Source organism: Podarcis tiliguerta (genome assembly GCF_965153285.1).
Source record: "Podarcis tiliguerta genome assembly, chromosome: 6".
Classification (NCBI taxonomy): domain Eukaryota; kingdom Metazoa; phylum Chordata; class Lepidosauria; order Squamata; family Lacertidae; genus Podarcis; species Podarcis tiliguerta.
The window spans coordinates 96638821-96659421 of NC_139539.1; the positions used below are offsets into that span (position 1 = coordinate 96638821).

General features: G+C 47.8%; 1 protein-coding gene across 14 annotated transcripts in view; it reads left to right on the forward strand.

The window, feature by feature from the left end:
- Nucleotides 1-20601, forward strand: part of PDE4DIP (phosphodiesterase 4D interacting protein) — a 108446-nt gene that overhangs the window by 70543 nt on the left and 17302 nt on the right. For all 14 annotated transcript variants that reach the window (XM_083446460.1, XM_083446469.1, XM_083446463.1 and 11 more), the window contains 9 exons: nucleotides 10973-11061; nucleotides 11652-11863; nucleotides 13522-13894; nucleotides 14300-14480; nucleotides 15242-15358; nucleotides 16852-17275; nucleotides 17964-18199; nucleotides 19414-19465; nucleotides 20176-20414. In XM_083446460.1, coding sequence (XP_083302586.1) covers nucleotides 10973-11061; nucleotides 11652-11863; nucleotides 13522-13894; nucleotides 14300-14480; nucleotides 15242-15358; nucleotides 16852-17275; nucleotides 17964-18199; nucleotides 19414-19465; nucleotides 20176-20414 — 1923 coding nt within the window. The remainder of the gene's footprint in view (nucleotides 1-10972; nucleotides 11062-11651; nucleotides 11864-13521; nucleotides 13895-14299; nucleotides 14481-15241; nucleotides 15359-16851; nucleotides 17276-17963; nucleotides 18200-19413; nucleotides 19466-20175; nucleotides 20415-20601) is intronic.

Consider the following 20601-nt stretch of genomic DNA (forward strand, 5'->3'; position numbering starts at 1 on the left):
GCCGCTAAAACACCCCTATAACAATAAAATACTGTAAGATGGAATGGCATCCTACACCTTAATTAGCTTGTAGTGCTCCTTGGCGTCGCTTTTGGGTAAGGACCGCGGCCAGGAACCTAGCCACTTTCAGGGTCGTATGGGTATCCTTATCCTGCAAGATTTGGGCAAGGTGGAATGTTGGAGGGGTACCCACTAGTTTCTGAATGATTGATCCCAGCAAATTTGCCCGTAGCACATTAAACAAGGGGCAAGAGAACATAATGTGCTGGAGCGACTCCGGCGTCACCTTATCACATTCGCACATGGCGGGGACTTGGCCCTTTGAGAATCTATGTCTCAGGACATTGGAGGGAAAAACGTTAAACCTCGCTTTGGTGAAGGCCAGTCTATGGGCAACAGTCGAAAGGGAGGAAAGGTATGATGGGACGCAGTAAGTTAAAGTGATACCAATGCTCTGGGGCGAACAAACACCTCCCCCCAGCATATAATTTCGCTGTAAGTCGATGTCATCCAGTCTTTGGCGGATCAGTCTTTGAGCTGTGATTTGATCTAATTTTAGGGAATCTGAGGGAGAGATTCCATAGCTCAAGAGTTTGGCATGAATTCTACTAGACCAGAGGCTAGAGAATTCATCTCGCCATAGGCATTGGACAAGGTAATGGTTTGGTAATCTATGCCACAATGATAACCAGTAATTGAAGGCTTGCTTCCACAGGCAAGTTTCTAAGGATGCGATCTTCAATTCTAGTCGCATGGCTGCGTTGCTAACGCACATAGGGATCATTAGGAGCCGACGTAGGAATTGGTTTTGCAGAGTCTCAAGGGGGGCAAGATCTGTCAACACGGCCCAGAGCGGGGCAGCATAAGCGAGCACAGCCACCACTTTTGCCTTGAACACCTTTAGGGCCGAGGGAACATGCAAAGCTCCATCCGAAAAGAAAAATCGGAGGAGCGCATATGACAGAGTTTTGGCCTTATTAAGTAGGTGTTGGATTTGAGCTTTCCACCCCAGATTGTATTGAAAAATAACTCCTAGGTATTGAAATTTTAAGACTTGCTCTATTTTTGCTCCACCAAGCTTCCATTTATATAATCTCCGACTTCTGGAGAAAATCAGAATCTTGGATTTGGCATAGTTGATGGTTAATTGGTTGAGTTGACAATACGTGGCAAAGATCTTCAGAGCTCTGGTTAGTCCAACACGTGTAAAAGATAGAATTACTGCGTCGTCCACATATAAAAGGAGTGGGCAACGATAATCCGCTAGTCTAGGCGCGTGTGTACTTGGAGATGAGTTAACTAGGGGTGCTCGCATGTCGCTGATGAATAGGTTGAATAGGCAGGGAGCCAATATACAACCTTGGCGCACTCCCTTGTTTATTGGTATCGGGTTTGTGAGGTCGCCCGCAGGAGTGAGGAAGGGCAAGGCTGTCCTCTTTCCATTTCTACCCTCACAAAACGTCCACTCTAGTGAAGGAAGGGAAGGTTTTCCCTCTTCTTCCTGGGCATCTTCCTGACCTTAATCCTCATCTCCAGATTACTGCATTCCCCTCCCCCGTTCAGCAGTTTCTAAAAATTCTTCGATGTTTTGGGTTACTTTCTGATTTACAAACCAAGATACTTCTGCATACCTGGGGGACCCCATGGAAGCACCCCCTCTGTATACAATCATATATACAAAGACATCTAGCTTTCCTAAATTAAATCAAACATAAATAACACATTGTTTCTTTCTTCTGCCTCTTCATTACAAAGCAGTCCTGCTCAGGAGGGGCAGTGTCTAGAAATCTGGGGAAACGGGGGTAATAACTGTATTTTATTGCATTAAAAAAGTACTCCTGCTGATAAATTTCTAATGATACAGTAGACTTCTCAAGATACCAGCAATCTCATTTCAGATTTATGCATAAAATAGCAATAAAGAAGAATTCTTTTGATGGGTTTCTCATGGCCTATTATTATTAGTTTGTTAGAATAGTCTACAGTACAATTCCGTGCATGTTTACTTGAAACAAAACAGTGGCTTCAGTGGGATGTACTTGTAAATGCTCAGAGAATTACAGCAGTGATGCCTGATCCTACAAAAGTTTGCTCAGAGAAAAATCCTGCCGAGCTCACTAGTTGCTCCCAGTCAGGGGTGCCAACTTGAATAAAATATTGGAGGGGGGTCAGGTAAGCCCTGCCCCACATCATCACAAGACCATTTGAATGGCAATGCCCCTCAGCTTTGGGAGGCCCTGACCACCTCAGATATTTTATGGGGGGGGGGGTAAAGGGACCTTGGCCCCCAGTAGTTGGCTCCTCTGCTCCCAGTCAAGGGTGCATAGTTCTTCAAGAGATACTGGCACACTTCTGGCTCTTGTGGAAAGAATGGGGCCAAGACTCTTCAGGGAGGTGGGAGCAGCTCCTATTGGGTAAGTGGAAGGCCAAGCCCAAATCCCCCACAAGGTTTTCCAAACCATGCGAAACAAAGTAAAGCTCGAGAGTCAGCCAAATATTAAATGACAAGTAATGGTGCTATCAATGCACACAAGGGGAGGCGGAAGGCCTAAAGGCATCTGTAACCCTAACGGGTGTTTGTTCAAAAGCAGCTCAGTGGGACCAGAATGCCGACCTTTTTTTGGTTGGGAGTGGGATGGAAAATGGGAGGAGGGGGAATGCAATGGAGTCTCCAAGAAAAGATTGGCTGGATGGAATGTGGAACTCTGAACAGGAGCACTCCTGTGGCAGGTCCCACTTGATAAGGGAAAGGAAATGGAAATCTGCTTGAATCTGAGAAATCTGTTAAGCCTTGACGGGCATGCGGGAAGTATGTGTCTCCAGGCTGAGCAAAACCGAGAAATCAGCTGGGAAAGTTTCTGAGACCTTTACCACTCCCTCTGGAACAGCCCTTTAAATCCCATACTTTAGAGAAATGCATCAGCCATGTAAATAAAATTTAATGTTGTGCAGGGACAAATATGATTAGGAAAAAACATTCTGCTATGGGAATAATGAAACCCAAGAGTAAACTGCTTTATATACAGAAAACATATACTGTATGATGGAACCAGACACCTCTAAGAAAACGGCACAACTGTAAAACAGAATATGAGTTAAATAATTCCCCTTCAGAGTGTGTCGCCTCCCTTAGAAGTCAAGAGTCTGCACAGCATTCTTAACATCACCTGGGTTGGAAGTTCCTTTAAAAATTAAAGCTATTTATATCCAAGACAACATTAAAATTCATTATGAAAGAAACCCCTTAAATATAAGTAACATGAAAAGTCATTAGGTTCTTTCCTGTACTATAGTTTGCAGTACATGAGATTTTACTCTTATCTTGGGATCAATAAAATCCCACTCAGACGAGAAGGGTTTTCCCAGGCAGAAATGAAGCCCTGTTCATTTGTTCACTCAGACAGGCTGCTTCCATCAGAGCTCTTCCACAGACCTTTTGCCAAAGCTCTCAAGTTTAGAACAGGGAAGTTGTGGTCCTCTAGATGTTATTTGACTACAGCTCCCATCATCCATGACAACTGGCCAGTGGGGGGCGAAATACATTATCATCTTAAGATCCCTGCTCTAGAACATTAAGATGATAATTCAAAAGTGGGCTGCAGAATAAAGGAAATCGACCCAAACTGTTTCCTCACTGAACCTATTGAGGCATCCCCAACTCCCCAATTATTATTTTTGCTACCATGGCAGCCGGAGTGGTCATATTCAAGGGTAAGAGACCAACTAAGTCAGTAAACACACTGCCTTGTCTTCCTCTTTTATAGACTGCTTTTGGGTCCCCCAGGGAGATGCAGTTGCAGCAATCTTGACACCCTCTATTTTTGTCCTAGCGGGTGAAGAATAGGAGCTTCCAGGGTCACAGGACTCGGGCAACACTTGAGTAGTGGAGCCAAGTAGCAGTTTGAGCTTCCGACACTAATCTGCTGTTCATTTGTTCTAAATGTACCCTTCAATAGACAATAGACAATTTCTTGATAGTTGAATACAGTATTCTGAGGCCATCAAGGATTGCATAAGGATAATTTCCCCTTCATGGATCACTGCCTTGCCGTGGCGAAGGGGCTTGAAGAACTCAGAGAAGCTATGAACTATGCCGAGCAGGGCACCCAAGATGAACAGGTCATAGTGGAGAGTTTTGACCAAACGTGATCCACCTGGAGCAGGAATCGGCAAGCCACTCCAGTATCCCTGCCAAGAAAACTCCATGGACAAAGACAACAGGCATATAAAAGTTATGACGCTGGAAGATGAGCCCCTCAGGTCGGAAGGCGTCCAACATGCTACTGGGGAAGAGCGGAGGACAAGTACAAGTAGATCCAGAGCTGATGAAGCGGCTGGGCCAAAGCCGAAAGGACGCTCAGTTGCGGATATGCATGGAAGCGAAAGGAAAGTCCAATGCTGTAAAGAAAAATATTGCATAGGAACCTGGAATGTAAGAACCATGAACCTGGGTAAGTTGGATGTGGTCAAAAATGAGATGGCAAGAATAAATATTGACATTCTGGGCATCAGTGAACTAAAATGGACGGGAATGGGCGAATTCAGTTCGGATGACCATCATATCTACTACTGTGGGCAAGAAACCCGCAAAAGAAATGGAGTGGCCCTCATAGTCAACAAAAGAGTGGCGAAAGCTGTACTGGGATGCAATCTCAAAAATGATAGAATGATCTCGATACGAATCCAAGGCAGACCTTTTAACATAACAGTAATCCAAGTTTATGCACCAACTACTGGTGCTGAAGAAACTGAAATTGACCAATTCTATGAAGACTTACAACACCTTATAGAAGTGACACCAAAGAAGGATGTTCTTCTCATTATAGGGGATTGGAATGCTAAAGTAGGGAATCAAGAGATAAAAGGAACAACTGGCAAATTTGGTCTTGGAATTCAAAACGAAGCAGGGCAAAGGTTAATAGAGTTCTGTCAAGAGAACAAGCTGGTCATCACAAACACTCTTTTCCAACAACACAAGAGACGACTCTACACATGGACATCACCAGATGGGCAGCATCGAAATCAGATTGATTATATTCTCTGCAGCCAAAGATGGAGAAGCTCTATACAGTCAGCAAAAACAAGACCTGGAGCTGACTGTGGCTCAGATCATCAGCTTCTTATAGCAAAATTCAAGCTTAAACTGAAGAAAGTAGGAAAAACCACTGGGCCGGTAAGATACAATCTAAACCAAATCCCTTATGAATACACAGTGGAAGTGAGGAACAGGTTTAAGGATTTAGATTTGCTGGACAGAGTGCCTGAAGAACTATGGATGGAGGCTCGAAACATTATACAGGAGGCAGCAACGAAAACCATCCCAATGAAAAGGAAATGCAAGAAAGCAAAGTGGCTGTCCAATGAGGCCTTACAAATAGCGGGGGAGAGAAGGCAAGCAAAATGCGAGGGAGATAGAGAAAGATACAGGAAATTGAATGCAGAATTCCAAAAAATAGCAAGGAGAGACAAGAAGGCCTTCTTAAATGACCAATGCAAAGAAATAGAGGAAAACAACAGAATGGGAAGAACCAGAGATCTGTTCAAGAAAATTGGAGATATGAAAGGAACATTTCATTCAAAGATTACCATAATAAAGGACAAAAGTGGTAAGGACCTAACAGAAGCAGAAGACATCAAGAAGAAGTGGCAAGAATACACAGAGGAATTATACCAGAAAGATATGGATGCCTCGTACACCCCAGGTAGTGTGGTTGCTGACCTTGAGCCAGACATCCTGGAGAGTGAAGTCAAATGGGCCTTAGAAAGCATTACAAATAACAAGGCCAGTGGAAGTGATGGTATTCCAGCTGAACTATTTAAAATTTTAAAAGATGATGCTGTTAAGGTGCTACACTCAATATGCCAGCAAGTTTGGAAAACTCAGCAGTGGCCAGAGGATTGGAGAAGGTCAGTCTACATCCCAATCCCAAAGAAGGGCAGTGCTAAAGAATGCTCTAACTACCGCACAATTGCACTCATTTCACACGCTAGTAAGGTTATGCTTAAAATTCTTCAAGGAAGGCTCAAGCAGTATGTGGACCGAGAACTCCCAGAAGTGCAAGCTGGATTTAGAAGAGGCAGAGGAACCAGAGACCAAATTGCAAACATGCGCTGGATTATGGAGAAAGCTAGAGAGTTCCAGAAAGACATCTACTTCTGCTTCATTGACTATGCAAAAGCCTTTGACTGTGTCGACCACAGCAAACTATGGCAAGTCCTTAAAGAAATGGGAGTGCCTGATCACCTCATCTGTCTCCTAAGAAATCTCTATGTGGGACAAGAAGCTACAGTTAGAACTGGATATGGAACAACTGATTGGTTCAAAATTGGGAAAGGAGTACGACAAGGCTGTATTTTGTCTCCCTGCTTATTTAACTTATATGCAGAATTCATCATGCGAAAGGCTGGGCTGGATGAATGCCTAGCTGGAATTAAGATTGCTGGAAGAAATATCAACAACCTCAGATATGCAGATGACACAACCTTGATGGCAGAAAGTGAGAAGGAATTAAAAAACCTTTTATTGAGGGTGAAAGAGGAGAGCGCAAAATATGATCTGAAGCTCAACATCAAAAAAACGAAGATCATGGCCACTGGTCCCATCACCTCCTGGCAAATAGAAGGGGAGGAAATGGAGGCAGTGAGAGATTTTACTTTCTTAGGCTCCATGATCACTGCAGATGGTGACAGCAGCCACGAAATTAAGAGACGCCTGCTTCTTGGAAGGAAAGCAATGACAAACCTAGGCAGCATTTTAAAAAGTAGAGACATCACCTTGCCAACAAAGGTCCGTATAGTAAAAGCTATGGTTTTCCCAGTAGTGATGTATGGAAGTGAGAGCTGGACCATAAAGAAGACTGATCGCCAAAGAATTGACACTTTTGAATTATGGTGCTGGAGGAAACTCTTGAGAGTCCCATGGACTGCAAGAAGATCAAATGCATCCATTCTTAAGGAAATCAGCCCTGAGTGCTCACTGGAAGGACAGATCGTGAAGCTGAGGCTCCAATACTTTGGCCACCTCATGAGAAGAGAAGACTCACTGGAAAAGACCCTGATGCTGGGAAAGATGGAGTGCACAAGGAGAAGGGGACGACAGAGGACGAAGAAGAAGAAGAAGAAGAAGAGTTTGGATTTGATATCCCGCCTTTCACTACCTTTTTAAGGAGTCTCAAAGCGGCTCACAACCTCCTTTCCCTTCCTCCCCCACAACAAACACTCTGTGAGGTGAGTGGGGCTGAGAGACTTCAGAGAAGTGTGACTGGCCCAAGGTCACCCAGCAGCTGCATTTGGAGGAGCAGAGACGCGAACCCGGTTCCCTAGATTACGTGACTACCGCTCTTAACCACTACACCACACTGGCGAGATGGTTAGACAGTGTTCTCGAAGCTACAAACATGAATCTGACCAAACTGCGGGTGGCAGTGGAAGACAGGAGTGCCTGGCGTGCTCTGGTCCATGGGGTCATGAAGAGTCGGACACGACTGAACGACTAAACAACAACAACAACAATTTCCTTACAGAGCTCCTGTGGTATCAAAAGTGCAGCAGATGAATACAGTCTGCGTGGGAGCACATCCCATGTTCTTTAGTATACAAGACTGGTGTTCCTACAGTAACCTCACCAGAAGGATTTCTGTATGTATTTAGCCTGATTTCTCTTTGGGCATGTGTGTTGCAGTTGATTTGAGATCAGCGAGGTACACTTGGGGACGTCTTCTTTTTGCGAAGGAGACCCTGCTTTTCTCAGAACAGATTTCCTATCACAAAATTTCTATAATATATCTACACCCAAATTTGTTGTAACTAGCAACCTGTAGGGTGAGTGCCAAGCTCTGTAAGCCACTGTTAGCATGTTCAGACTACTCTTCTTCCTACCATCCTCCTTTTATAATGCAGGGCCATTATGAGCTAGTGTGGCAGAAGAGATATTATACATTTGACTTGGATTTTTTTCAGGGTGCTCTGCAGAAAGTTCTAACAGGATATCAACATAGCAGAGAAAGAGGTGCCAGGGCCACGAGAGGCACTTCATTGCAGGGGCAAGAAGAGCCTGCATCCAATCTGAGATGGATGCTCACTTTTCTAAAAAAATCAGAGTGGAAGGGATCCTTCAAGGCCACCCACCCATCCAGCTGCTTAATGGACACAACTGGGTTTTGCTGGAACTTATTCATAGGCAGGCATGAGAGGAATGAATGGGGCCCAACAAGAATGACTTGTGTGCCACAATGTATACTTTTGTCCTTTAGCTTTAGCCCTCAGACCCCTCACGTTTGTTTTTCAGTTGCTACCAATAAGCCAAAGTCTGCTCTGAAGGGTTGGAGCTCTACCCTTTGGTAAAATCAGAAAATAAATCTGCTTTCTGACCAGGAGGTGGCGTCACCACAGATGTGAAAACTGCTCTGGACACCAAGGCTGAATGCACACTGTATAGCTGAAACACATTGGAAGCACATTTTCTCTGTCTCTGTCTCTCTCTCTCTCTCTCTCTCTCTCTCTCTGTGTGTGTGTGTGTGTTTGTGTTTGTGTGTGTGTGTGAACACACACAGAGTTCAGAAGCACACCAGAAATAGTTTGTCTGCAGCCCTGAGTGAAGCTGTTTAGAGCCTAATTTCCCCCCATTTGACAGATTATCATGAATGTATAGGGGGAAAGCAGTGAGATTGGTATTGTCGGAAGCTAATACCATGTGCACTACACAAACTAAATGGGGATGCAAACAGCTGCAGACCCACAGCAAACTCCACTGAGGGCAAACCCTAAATTGTACAGACTTGCTTTACACAAGACTAAATACCCAGCTCTTAAGAATAAGATAAGCTAAATTCAATCTGAATTGCTGCTGTTTGCAAAAAAGAAAAAGGTTGTTGTGTTGGCTGAAGAACCCCAGTTTTGAGGAGGTGGGAGGGTCTCCTCAATTAATGTAATCTGTTTCCCCCAATTTTCCTACTTTCTCTGCTTCTCATTCTCTTCTTCTTGGTCATAGGGGTGTTCACACTACACTTATGTTGGCACCTGTCTGTCTTGAGTGAAGACAAACTGCTGCTTTAGCAACACCAACGTGACCTCCCTGGGGCACAAGGCTGGGCAAGTGTGTCTGGGAGTCCTGGGCTGCCCAGGCAAGACCATCTTGGCCTTGCTGATGTGGCCCAAAGGAAAGCAGGGCAACACATTTGGCACCAGCTTGGCCGCGGGAGTTGCCAGGAGGAGGCATACAAGGCACCATCCAGCTGCCTTAGGGACTCCACTCTGGATTTGTGTAGGAGGGTTACTCCTTTGCCTTTTCTTCTCCCAAAGGTATCCTGCAAGGCAGCAGAGGTTTAGGATCAGAGATTTCCTTCTCCTAGATGGGCTCTCTTCTCAGGCAGGTGAGCCCCATCTGGCCCTCACTTCCCTCTACAGAAACTGCCTTCTTGACTATTGGACCCACTTTTGGTTATATCTGCTCAGTCTACCAGAGCCTGTCTTCACATGTAGGGGAAGTCCCTCACTCATGGAGGATTTGAGACCCATTGGCTCCCCTCAGCTGCTTTAGCCGGCCAGTCTAAGCCATTCCTAGGATTGTGGCCGCTGCCGCCTGCTGACAGCTGCTAGGAGCCACAGGTGAGAGCTGAGTGCAGAGTGGGGACCAAACTACCCTAGAAGGAGCATGACCTGCCCCCCACCAGAGGTACTACTCTTCCCCTAACACCTCACAGGGCATTCAACAAATGTACAATCAGTATACCTGCGTACACAAATAGTTGAGCTGTACACTCAGTTATTCACTTGTAAAAGTCAACAAGTGTACAGTTGGTGGACACAATACTTGAACTGTGCAAATGTGCACACTTCCATACAAGCACTTTTACCTGGGTAGAGACAGATTGCACCTGGTTAATGAATGAATAAGCCTCTTGTGTCTGGTTGTTCCCTTACATCTTTGGATCTTTTTCAGTTTCTCTTTCCCCTTTCTTAATCTGTTAGCATTGCATGGCTTTACCTTCTTCTATCTTCTTCTATCTCTCTTTCTCGGCACAAAATCCTTTGGGAAGGGAGCTTTTGTACCTTGCTTCCGTTACAAAGAGAGGAAATCTGGTGCAAATTTAACTGATAGTTTCGTTAAGAAACACTTCCTCATTCTTTCCTTGTGCCTGCCTTCTTCTCGGTCCCCATTAACCGCTCCCCCTTTACCACTGGCTCCTCTTCAGGACAAACTTTCAGATTACTGAATGGACCAGTGAGATCTAGCAATGTAGTCCTTAATTCTGGTGCTCTATACATTTTGGTAGGGACGCGGGTGGCACTGTGGGTTAAACCACTGAGCCTAGGGCTTGCTGATCAGAAGGTTGGTGGTTCGAATCCCCACGACGGGGTGAGCTCCCGTTGCTCGGTCCCTGCTCCTGCCCACCTAGCAGTTCGAAAGCACGTCAAAGTGCAAGTAGATAAATAGGTACCGCTCCAACAGGAAGGTAAACGGTGTTTCCGTGCGCTGCTCTGGTTCGCCAGAAGCGGCTTAGTCATACTGGCCACATGACCCGGAAGCTGTACGCCAGCTCCCTTGGCCAATAAAGCGAGATGAGCGCCGCAACCCCAGAGTCAGTCATGACTGGACTGGTCAGGGGTCCCTTTAGCTTTACCTTTATACATTTTGGTGGTTACTTGAGGCCGGTTCATTCCAAAACACCCACACCGGAGGAATCCAAGCTTAGGCACTGTGGGGCATTTGCTTGGGCCTGGAGGGCACCTGCAGCAGGACATGCACTGTCAGTAGCCAAACTTTCTGGCTGTATCTGTATCTGCTGCATAGGGAAAGGCTGCTCCTCCTGCAGTAAAGGGAAGAGCTGCAAGTACTGAAGTATTTTCCTTGTTGGAATCTGCAGTCAATCTGGCATCAAGTTGCTGCAGAGTCTGTGCTGGCAGTTATGCATGGAAATTTATACAGGCCAGGGAGAAGTCTCAAGGGTCTGCTTTGTGGTGTCATTCCCAGGTCCAGTGGCAGAGGAGGATGCTGAGGATGCCAGCACAGAGTTCACAGACAGTATTGAAGAAGAGGCGCAGAGAACCACTCACCAACAGGTGAATCAGAGAGCAAAGCATCATGCTCAAAGGGGCAGATGCTTCTTCCTGGGAGCAGGGTGGTCCTGTGTAACAGTGGAGACATTGTTCCTTTGGCTTGGCTTGAGGAGGCTCTGCCCAGGAGGCTGAGTGAGGCAGCCAAATTCCGCCCATCCCTGCAATCACCACCAGAGAAGCAAGGAGAAGTCGCGGAGACTTCTGGTGAGATCTTGCAGAAGTCTAGAGATCTCAAGGAGCTCTCACCACTGCTGCTCCTCACTTCTCTCATCGTGTGTGGGGGGGGAGGGTGCCCCACCTGCCCCCTGTCCCTGTCAGAGAAGCACCTCCAGCTTCCAGGTTCTGGAAAGACCCTCTCATCAGATCCTGCCAGAACCCACAACCACATAACCCCGGTAAGCAAGGCTTTGGTGTGTGCAAACTGCTGTGTGCAAATTGTTGTCATTATGTTGGAAGTCCCAGTATCGGTCTTCTCCTTGCTGAAGCTGTGCACTTCTGCTTGTTTAGCAACTCATTCTCTGGCACATCTTCCATAGACTGGGTGTTCTGGTCTTTTAGGAGTTATCTCCTCTTGTTTCAATTACATGTTTTAGCATGCCAAGGAAGGAGCTGATGGCACCTTCGTGGGACAAAGCAGTTTTCCCGCTCCCTCTCTGGAGAGAGAAAAGAGCCTGCAGGCCGAGCTGCTTTCTGCGAAATCCGAGACTCAGCAGCTTCGAGAGCAGAAGAAGAAGCTGGAAGGGGAGTTGCAGCATCTCAAGGGGCAGATTGAAGAAGCTGGGTTCTCCTCAATATCTCAGCTCAGGTAGGCACAGGGTGGCTCCCGGAAATGTCCTCCTGGAGTGCAGCAACCTCAGTTCTAACGTATTTGTTTGTTTGTTTTTAATTAAATTTAATTTCTATACTGCCGTTCCAAGAATCACAGTGTAGTGACAGTGGTACCTCAGGTTAAGTACTTAATTCGTTCCGGAGGTCCGTACTTAACCTGAAACTGTTCTTAACCTGAAGCACCACTTTAGCTAATGGGGCCTCCTGCTGCTGCCGTGCCGCCGGAGCCCGATTTCTGTTCTCATCCTGAAGCAAAGTTCTTAACCTGAAGCACTATTTCTGGGTTAGCGGAGTTTGTAACCTGAAGCGTATGTAACCTGAAGCGTATGTAACCTGAAGCGTATGTAAGCTGAGGTACCACTGTATAAAAACACAAAAATACATAACATAGTAACAAACAAGAACCCCTTTCCACAGTTTAAAAGGCCATACGTTGTTTAATTAGTCAAACACCTGGAAGAAGAGGAATGTTTTCTCCTGGCTCCTAAAGATATGTAATGAAGGTGCCAGGAGAAACTCCCTAGGGAGAGCATCCCACAAAGGGGGAGCCACCACAGAAAAGGCCTATTTTTGTGTTGCTGCCCTTCAATCACCCATGCAGAGAGCACACAAAGAATGGCCTCAGAGGGCAATTGCTGGGTCTGAGTCAGTTCATATGGAGAGAAGTGTAGTTCTTTTTTAATAATAATAATTTTATTATTTATACCCTGCCCATCTGGCTGGGTTTCCCCAGCCGCTCTGGGCGGCTTTCAGGATATGTTAAAACATCAAACATTAAAAACTGCCTGATAAAGGGCTGCCTTCAGAGGCTTTCTAAAAGTTGGTGGGTGCTCTTACAATGAAGACTGATAGTCCTCCTCTTTCCTTGCATTTGTGATATGAGCCAGTGAAACTGAAATCAAAATAAAAGGTGTCCAGGCAAATGAGAAGTCCTGAACCCTTGTGATGATTTTCTTTGGGGCAAGAACCACAGAAGTTAAATGTCTGATAAGGTTCAAATATAGATGTTTGGAGCATGTTCCAGGTTGCGGGTTAGGAATAGGCCTTTTGGCAGGTCCCAGTTGCACAATGGCTAGTGATGGGCCAGAGGAAGAGCTTGTAGTTGCAGGTTGGATCTCTAGCAGAACGCGCAGAGGCCTTCCAGCCAGCTCCCAAGACATGCTTCTAGTGCAAAACTGAGGTCCTCTGAGGTCAAAACTCCTTTACGCAGGCCGTGAGAAAGACTCTTCATTCTTTCAGCCTGAGGCGTAAGCAGTGAGGATGACAAACGCTTCCTCTGCTTTTAAAATGTTGTTTTCCAACCACCTCCCCCCCCCTCTTGAATATGCTAAACAAAGGGAATGATCCTAATGCTGGTGGAGTCTCAAACACTTCCTGGGCCAGTGCTGGGAGGAAAGGTTCAATACCCGGCTAGTCCAGGAGCAATGCCTGGTGCAAGCGGGATAATCCGGGATGGCCCAGGTAGTGCTCTGCAGGTGTTGCTGGGCCACATCTCCTGCAACCCCCAGCCACGGACCATGCTGTGTGGGCCTGATGTAGAACAACAGTGGACCAACAACACCTGGAGGGACACCACGTTGGCTGCCCCAGACTTGCCAGTTACCAGTAGTGCTTAATCTTCCTATGTCTCTACAGGAAGGCCCTGCTGAGTCTGTGTCTCGAAAATGCAGAGCTCAAGGAGCAAGTTGGAGAAGCAATGTTATCCGAGGGTTGGGAGAATGAGGATGAAAAGGAAGAGCAAGAGGACCTGAAGTTGGAAGTCAGGAAGCTGCAGGAGAAGCTGCACTCTTCGGAGATGGTGATTGGCCTCCTGAAAGAACAGCTGACTCTGAGCAGCCAAGCAGGTGGAAGCATCTTCCAGCAGCAGGTCGCTGCTGGTGTGACCCAGGAGTCCGAGCAGCTGCAAGTGGCCTTGCAAGGCAGCCTCAAGGGGGCTCCCCATGACAGTGCCCCACAGTGCCACTGCCCACGTCCCCAGAGTGTGGACACCAGCCTAAAAGAGACTCAGGTAACTCTGGATTACCTCAGAGCTGGGGAAGATTTGCCCTAGGCTAGCAGCAGCTGCCATTTCTACTCAAGAGTTCTTCCTGTTCGATGGCTCTCTGGTCTCCTGCGCAGAACAGATTTTAAAAGGATATTAACTTCCATAATGATGTTGGGCAGCGGCAGGATTTACTGTTCCAAACTGTCATTTGCAGTACTAACTTAATGTGCTTTGTAGTAAGCTTTAGCATCTGTTTAAGTGGGTAATACATGTAGTCCTTTTGCGAAATGTGTCTCACCAGGTTGGTGCAAGTCAAGTGCAGATCAAGGTAGAATAAAAGACTGGGTGTGGGCAGTTTAAAGTCTGCCCTGAAGACTCACATGTCTTTTCTGCTGTTGACTGATACAACCCCTCATTTCTTCTCCAAAGGTGTGGGAAGTCAGACTGGGAAGCAACTCCTGGCAGCAGCTCAGGCAGCCAGTCCACCTTCTCCCCTCAGAGCTGCCTCAGTGCAAAAAACAATGTCACAGGCTGCGGGGCAAACTCCTGGTTTCAGAGGCCACTGTCCTGGCTCAGGTGGCACAGCTGGAGCAGTACCGGGCCCTGCTCAGTGAGTACGGTTGCACCAGATGTGTGGACACGGATGAGGGACACTTAAATCCTAAGGAACCAAAAAAGATGCTGGTTGATTGTCTGCAGAGAGTTCATTGTGACCTTTTGCTGTCTTATTTCCTGTCCTGATACAACACAAACTGTGGAGGAAGAGCCAAAATGCCCAAAGAAGGATTCCCCATTGAGCATGAAGTAGCCTTACAGGGGCGGGGGGAGGAATGGGCATGCCAGCATTAAAAAGGAAGGAAATGTAAGCAGCTCCAATTCCCCCCATTTTGGGTGTTGGTTCCATTGGTTTTTAAAGCAAAATTACCTCAGTCTTACACAATAAATATATTTTAGCTTGAACAATCAACAGTTCACTTCAGTTAATTTCAGCTTGTATGTAGGCTTCAGTGGCTGAGTTATCTTCCTTTTTGGAAGTGGAGATTTTGGTCATGGGAGCACAGTGCTTCCTCTCAAGGGATGCAGCCATTTAACCCAGAATCACACCATTATTGATAATAATCCAAAAATGCTACAGGAAAGTGTTGTGGATGGCGTGCAAAGGCTGCAGGGAAGAAAGGGACTCCCTGTTTGGTGGGGGCTCTGCAACTGCTGTTCTCTTCCCCAGTCTTTCCCTCAGGATTATGTTCCCATAAGGGGGGGCGGGCAGAGAGGTTGTGTCCTGGAATTTGCAGAGGTGCCCAAGGCTCTCTAGTAGCCTTTGCCCTTCAGCCAAAGGCAAGAGGCCAGTATTTTTGGCTTTCTTTGTAACAGGTGAGCCCACCGTGCAGCAGGACACCAAGCAGATACAAGTGGATCTCCAGGACCTGGGCTATGAGACCTGCGGGAAAAGTGAAAACGAAGCTGACCGAGAAGAGGCAACCAGTCCTGGTAACATGGAAGGCCCCCCCGGCTGGCTGTTGCTGCCCCCAAGGCCTTTTTGGAGTTCCAGCTGAGCTCTTGCCCCACAAGTGACTGAGGGGGGGGGCTAAAGCAAAGGCCTCCTGAAGCCAGGGTTTCTAAAAGTGGGATATATCTAGTCCCCGGCTCCCTTGAGCAATTACATTCTTTCTGCAGCACCCCTGTGGGGCTCAGGAGCCCAGTTATGTCCCCCCCCCTTGTCGGCCGAGCTGGCAGCCTCTCACCCTTTTTCGAACACGCACTCTCGTGGAGGGTTTCCCCAGCCTCCTCCCCTCTCCTTGGGTGTCCTCTGAGCAGCCTCTGCCACCACCCCGGTCTCTGAGCTGCCCCCCTGCCAAAAAGAGAGGTGCTTCCTCACACTGCCTGGGAAGACGGTGGCCCCTTGCTCACCTTGGGAGGCAGCAGAGGCGGCAGCAGGCGCTGCTGGGCCTGCATGGTGGAAAGGCTCCCCTTCGGCACCAGGCACTCACCTCCCAGGCAAGCCTTGCACACAGCAAGCGCCAGGAAGGCCAGGGCAGCGCCTGCCTGCCTGCCCAGCCTCCCACTGGTCTGCCCATTTCCAACAGGAAGGGTTAGTGGACTGGCTGGCTGGGCTCCCTCACCCCCTTGCTGGCTTACTCCAGTGCTGCCTCAGTTCCTGGCAACCAACACCCCCTGGCCAGCCCCAGAGGCACCATTCACCTACGGAGCTTGCAACCAGGGATCCTGCCACAAGCAGCAGTGCCAGCCTTTGGGGGGCAGAGACGCAAGAGAGCCTCAAGGAGGGAGGGGAGGAAAGAGGAACAGAGGCCAGGGTGCCATAGCAACCTGGTTGAAAACCACTTGTCTAGGGACTATTCCATATGTTCATTGTGTTATTTTTAGCCGTACATCTAAAAAATTGTAAATGCAGCCCATGAGCTCTTAATCCACAGTGTGGTCCAGGAACAGCTGCCAGGAAGTTGGGATTTGCAACAACTCCATACTGAGTGAATGTTTTGTGGAAAGGACCCGAATGCACAGGTGGAAACCCTTTTCGGACTGGTGGACCAGATCCTCGTCTCCCTCCACCCTGTGCGCTAATCTTGACTACCTGTGAATCATCTGACATTATTATAATGTCAGGTGACTGATAGGTGAGCTCCCAGGGGTGCAAGAGGGGGGTCTGCTTCACCAGCAGGACTGAACCCCATCAACTGATGTAACATGTATCATGCCATACAAAAAAGAGAGAAATATATTTTGAAGCTGCCAAGAAAATGGATTTGCAGCCCCAAATACCTTTGTCAGGGGCTCATTTCCTGGTTTCTTAATGAACCAATCTCAAAGCCTGTTGGAACAAAATCTTAAAATCCCAATTATGTCAGCTGGTGGGCGTGGCTTGGGGGAAATGGCCTTGTGGGCCAACTTGTACCCCCTGGCAGGGCAATATTGGTCGTCCCCTCCCCCCGCCCTAGTATCTCACCTTTCAGTTGTTTCCCCAGAATGTGAAGAACATGATATGTTCCATGAGGAGTTGAAGCCTAGGAAGAAGATGCTGGGCTCCCCTCCCAGCCCATGTGACGATGCTGCCATTCTCCGCCAGCGAGTGCGGGACCTCCAGCTACAGCTGCAGAGCTCGCACAGAGTCATCCAGAACCTGCAGAGTCGTGTGCGCTCCATATCTGCCACGAGTGACTATGGCTCTGGGGGCGAGCGCCCACTCCAGCAGAAACCAGGCTATGCCCTGGGCAGCTCCCCCTCGCACAGCATGACGGAAGAAGATGAAGGCTGGTACTCAGACAGCCTGGGCTCCTTCTGCCCCGCCAGCCTCCAGCCCAGCCGAGACCTGGCCAGGCTCATCCAGAGGGTGTCCCTGCTGGAGGCTCATCTGGGAGAGAGCAAGCCCAAGCCTGCCGCATCTATGGGGTAGGACTGAGGCAGAGTTCCAGGGGGCAGGGGGGACTGATCTGCTGGGCCTGGGAGAGACGGACCTTCACAAGGCAGCCCCTCCAGTGCCTTCTTGCTCCTCCTTTGCCAGGGGGTGGAGCCCATTAAAAGGCTCTGTAGATACACTTGGTCTTCTGGATATCCTCTGGTATATTCAATATACGAGCCCTTTCCGCATGGCAGAATATTCAAACAACATTTTATTATTATAATTACTAGTACTATTATTATTCTTATCATAAACCTTATTCAAATTTTTATACACCACTTCATTTGCAGATCCCAGGGCCATTCACAAGATAAAATTACAAGATAAAAGCACAAAATACATAATAGAAACAGGAACAAAAAACCCCATAAAACGTTAAGTCTTCCCCTCCCACAAGACATGGAAACGGGTGTCGGATGTTAATCAGCCCAAGGCCTGGTTGGAGAGGAGCGTTCTCACCTGGCACCTAAAGGTGTATAACCTCCCTGAGGAGAGCATTGACCTTGTGAAATTAATTTGGCAAAGTCAAGCAAGAGTTGTGGATCCGTTCCAAGGTGTCTTTTTCCCCACGGCATCCCCCGAAAGTCCGGTGCCTTTCTTTCTCACTGGGGGCTGAGTGTTCCTCCATCGCTTGGTGAGGGGGAGCCTTGCCTCTCACGGTCCTCTCTTCTCCTGCAGGAAATACAATTCGTTGGTCCAGGCTCAGGCTCGGGAGCTCTCCCATTTGCGCCAGGTGATTCGGGAGGGACGAGGGGTGTGTCACCTGCTGAAGCAACACTTCCAGGACACCATCAAGTCCTTTGAGGAGCTCCTGAGAGGCACCGACTTTGATTACTTCTTGGGCCAAAGCTTCCGTGAACAGCTGGCACAAGGGAGTCAGTGGGCAGAGCGGCTGGCCAGCAAACTGAACAGAAGTGAGTTTCATCGGCTCTCACAGACTTTGAGTTTGAGGGCTTGTAGGGGTGCAGATGGGGACCCTGGCACCCGCCTGAGAGCTGCTGGAACTGAGTTCCGGCAAGTTCCAGCTGCAAAAAAAGCCCTGCCAGTGGGGAAGTACAAGCTCAGCTTCCTCCCAAGCCAAGGCCTCACCTGGGATAGAGGCGTTAACATGACAAAAGGGCTTGAAGGCCCATCTTGGGCCTGGGCAGACGGAGGTTGCCATGGGGATGGGGGGTGTTTGAGATGTCATGAAAAGAGCAGGGTGTACTGAGAAGAAGAAGAAGAAGGGGAGAATAGACAAAGATCCATCTTTGGGAGGCTGGATGCAGAGCTGGCTGGAAGACATGCCTTGAACTCCAGTGCTGCTCTGCTGTGGGGATCAAGTCCCTCTTAAACTGACCAAGCTATGACAATCTCCGCTGTGTCTTCAATCCTCCAAAGGAACACAAACCCTGGGTGAGCACCTGGAACTCCTGGGAATCTTGCAACCACTCAGCAGAGAGTGGGAGTGGTGCCCAACTTCTGTAACACTACTTAACTATCTGCTGTGGGCATTCCTTTGACTGGGAGCATTTGCAACTTGAGTGAGTTTGAGTGGAATGTTCACTTACAGTTTCTGGAGTTCAAAGGCTTTATTCATGCAGAAACTATTTACAGGACAAGTGGAGAAAGAGAACATAGCAGATGTTTTGTCTCAACAAGTTGGGAGAGAAAACAGACTAAAGTGGTTCAGCTTTTGCAGGTGGAGTTAACTTAGACCCATGAGTGTTGGCTTGATCACTAGACAAACAGTTCCCTCATGTGGTTTAAAGTAATATGTTCATTAGCTACAAGCTCAAGAGAAGGAAATGTTTTTGCTTCTCTCCAACAAGCAGTTATTCCCACCATACAGCTTGAGTGCTAAGGCTTTGTTGAATCTTTGACTGAGACAGGTTTTACAATTAGGCTTTCCTAACATTGTCTGTGAAAAAGTCTGAAAACCATATAGGCGGGGTTTTTAAGAAGCTTTTTTTTTTTGAGGGCAGGGTCTTGTTGGAGACTTTGGCGTGACATCAGTTTTTCTCAGTATGGAACCCACATTTTCCTCATGACTTCCTGTTTTGTCCCCTATTAGAGAGAGGGAGAGGGAGAAAAAGGAGGGGGACTGCAAAATCATGGACTAACCCTGTTCATCTGAATTTTGTTTCAGGGAATGACCTAAAAATGGAGGACAAATCTAGTCATGAACTGCTTACTCTGAGGTAACTGTAGTAGATTCCTAGCTGCAGGCTTATTTTGACATTACTTACTCCAAATTTGGTACGCCTACGCATCCGTTTTACTGCACATCTTATGTATGGTAAATTTTTGCCACTTGGCAGAGTGGTACAGCTCTTCACTTAGTCAATGGACTTCTGTATTCAGTTTCTGTCCTCCCTATGGGCATAACTACCCCTCTGCTTCCTTTTTACTTGAAAAGTGTGTGTCACTCCCTCGCTTGGGTCATGCCACATTACAATGCTTTTAATAAAGACATCCTGCTTTCCTAGCCTCTGGAGACTCCAGGCTGAACCCCAGTATTGAACCCCAGTATTTCCATAACAATTTGGTGTTAGAAGTGGGATGCCTGGTCCTCTAGCTCAGGGCTGGGACACCTCATACAACAACCGGTGGCCCTTAGCAGTGTGGGATCCTTTGTAGCCAACGCATGTCCTGTCCTGTGATGTGTTATCTCCAAGGGAGAATTTGTGCCACAAGTAGACTTTGTGAGTTTGCTGGTTGGCACAGAGGACAAGAAAGAGATCGGCATGATGTTAAGGTGACAAGAAGACACCTTTAACATTTGTGTGAAACAATTTCACCTGCTCAGATTCCTTGCTCTGCACAGCCACTGAAAGGGCAGAGAGCAGGTGATGTGTCTTCTTTGGGGAGGTGGGAAGTCTCTCTGTGGAAATACTTTGTCCCTCCCCAGACTGAGCAAGGAGCTCCAGGAGAAGGAGCAAACCATCCAGAGCCTCCAGGCGAAGCTCCACCTGCGCTCAGTGACCCCTTCCAGCAGCCGCACCATCTCTGAATCGCCCCGTTCTGGCAGCAGCACTTCCTTTCTCTCAGACGGCCTGGACGGCTGCTCTGACATGGATGAGGGCAGCGAGCGTGTTTTCTGCCAGGAGGACCCTAGTGAAAACCAGCCCCACAGCCTCCGAAACAAAGGTATAGTCTGAAAGACCTGCCAGAGGAATGCTCTCTCTCCAGGACTGCTGAGTAGCATAAATTGTGCCAGGCGCAGAGACCTCCAAGGACAACGCAGCAGGGAACCTGGAACGGAGACTGGATCCTAGTTGCTCCAGTTCTACACGAAGGTGCAAGGGGGAGAGAACAGAACAGACCAGGCCTGTCC